The sequence below is a fragment of the Mizuhopecten yessoensis genome, unplaced genomic scaffold, assembly GCF_002113885.1.
Source record: "Mizuhopecten yessoensis strain PY_sf001 unplaced genomic scaffold, ASM211388v2 scaffold7987, whole genome shotgun sequence".
Classification (NCBI taxonomy): Eukaryota; Metazoa; Mollusca; class Bivalvia; order Pectinida; family Pectinidae; genus Mizuhopecten; species Mizuhopecten yessoensis.
Genome location: NW_018407322.1, coordinates 663,095 through 664,120, shown reverse-complemented (window position 1 = coordinate 664,120; position 1,026 = coordinate 663,095). Strand labels below are relative to the sequence as shown.

Below are 1,026 nucleotides of genomic sequence, written 5' to 3'. Positions count from 1 at the left end.
TCACAATACAGGTTGTCAGAACACTAAGGAATCACAATACAGGTTCATGGAATTACATTTTAATTTCAGTTTCAGTTGGGTTTTTTTTTAATTTAAATTATTTCAAGTCAATTTCAATATAAGTAATGAACCGCTCTCATATAATTATTATAACTACTAGATACACCAACAGAAAACAGTTCAAATCTTAAATAAATCGTCCTTACCAGTTCATCCCTGTGGTCGTTTTCCCCTGCTGAAGATGTAAGCTCAGGAAACAGCTGATCATATGCTGGTGGTAGGTCCAACTGTTAATGACATTGTAAATATTTTCTCTTTATAAATTTTCATCATGGTACGAAAAAACTATTTGTAAACTGTATAAATCCCACATATTTATATATCATTACATCTAAAGTCTTCCATCATCATGGACTACAGCACATTGTTGTTCCCCTGCTGTCTGACTGTCTATATGGCTAGGGAATTTGGAACATCTTTTAGGGGAGTATTACAGTAAAATCCCACAAGAAACTGTACTAAATTTGTCAATGACCTTTGATTCATATATGTTGGAAAAACTTATTTGAGCTTAAAGAACTCCTGTCACATCATATTTCATATAAGTTAATAAAGTTAAACTTTTTTAAGAACAACTTGTTAAATAGTATTCATAATTATGTCTTAAAACATATAACTCCTTCCAAGTGACCATCGCCCATATGTAAGGTCACGAAAGGTCAAATATGCTGAAATCTTTAAACAACTTTTTCTGAATAACCAAAAGGTCCATGGTGATGATATTTGGCCAAAAGCATGTTGGCATAAAGGGCTCAGAGGAAGACATTAAATAAGTGTATGATATACCATTGGGTATTGTATCTATCCAGTACCAGGTGGTGTCACTCTATTTTGTTTACATACCAATGGTCATTGTATCTACCCAGTATGAGGTAGTGTCACTCTATTTTGTGTACATACCAATGGGTATTGTATCTACACAGTGTGAGGTGTTGTCACTCTATTTTGTGTACATACCAATGGTCG

The 1,026-nt window shown here is 33.5% G+C and overlaps 1 protein-coding gene across 1 annotated transcript in view; it reads right to left on the bottom strand.

Moving 5' to 3' along the window:
• Positions 1 to 1,026, bottom strand: part of LOC110454651 — a 66,267-nt gene that overhangs the window by 13,821 nt on the left and 51,420 nt on the right. The window contains exon 30 of the mRNA XM_021504286.1: positions 207 to 287. Coding sequence (XP_021359961.1) covers positions 207 to 287 — 81 coding nt within the window. The remainder of the gene's footprint in view (positions 1 to 206; positions 288 to 1,026) is intronic.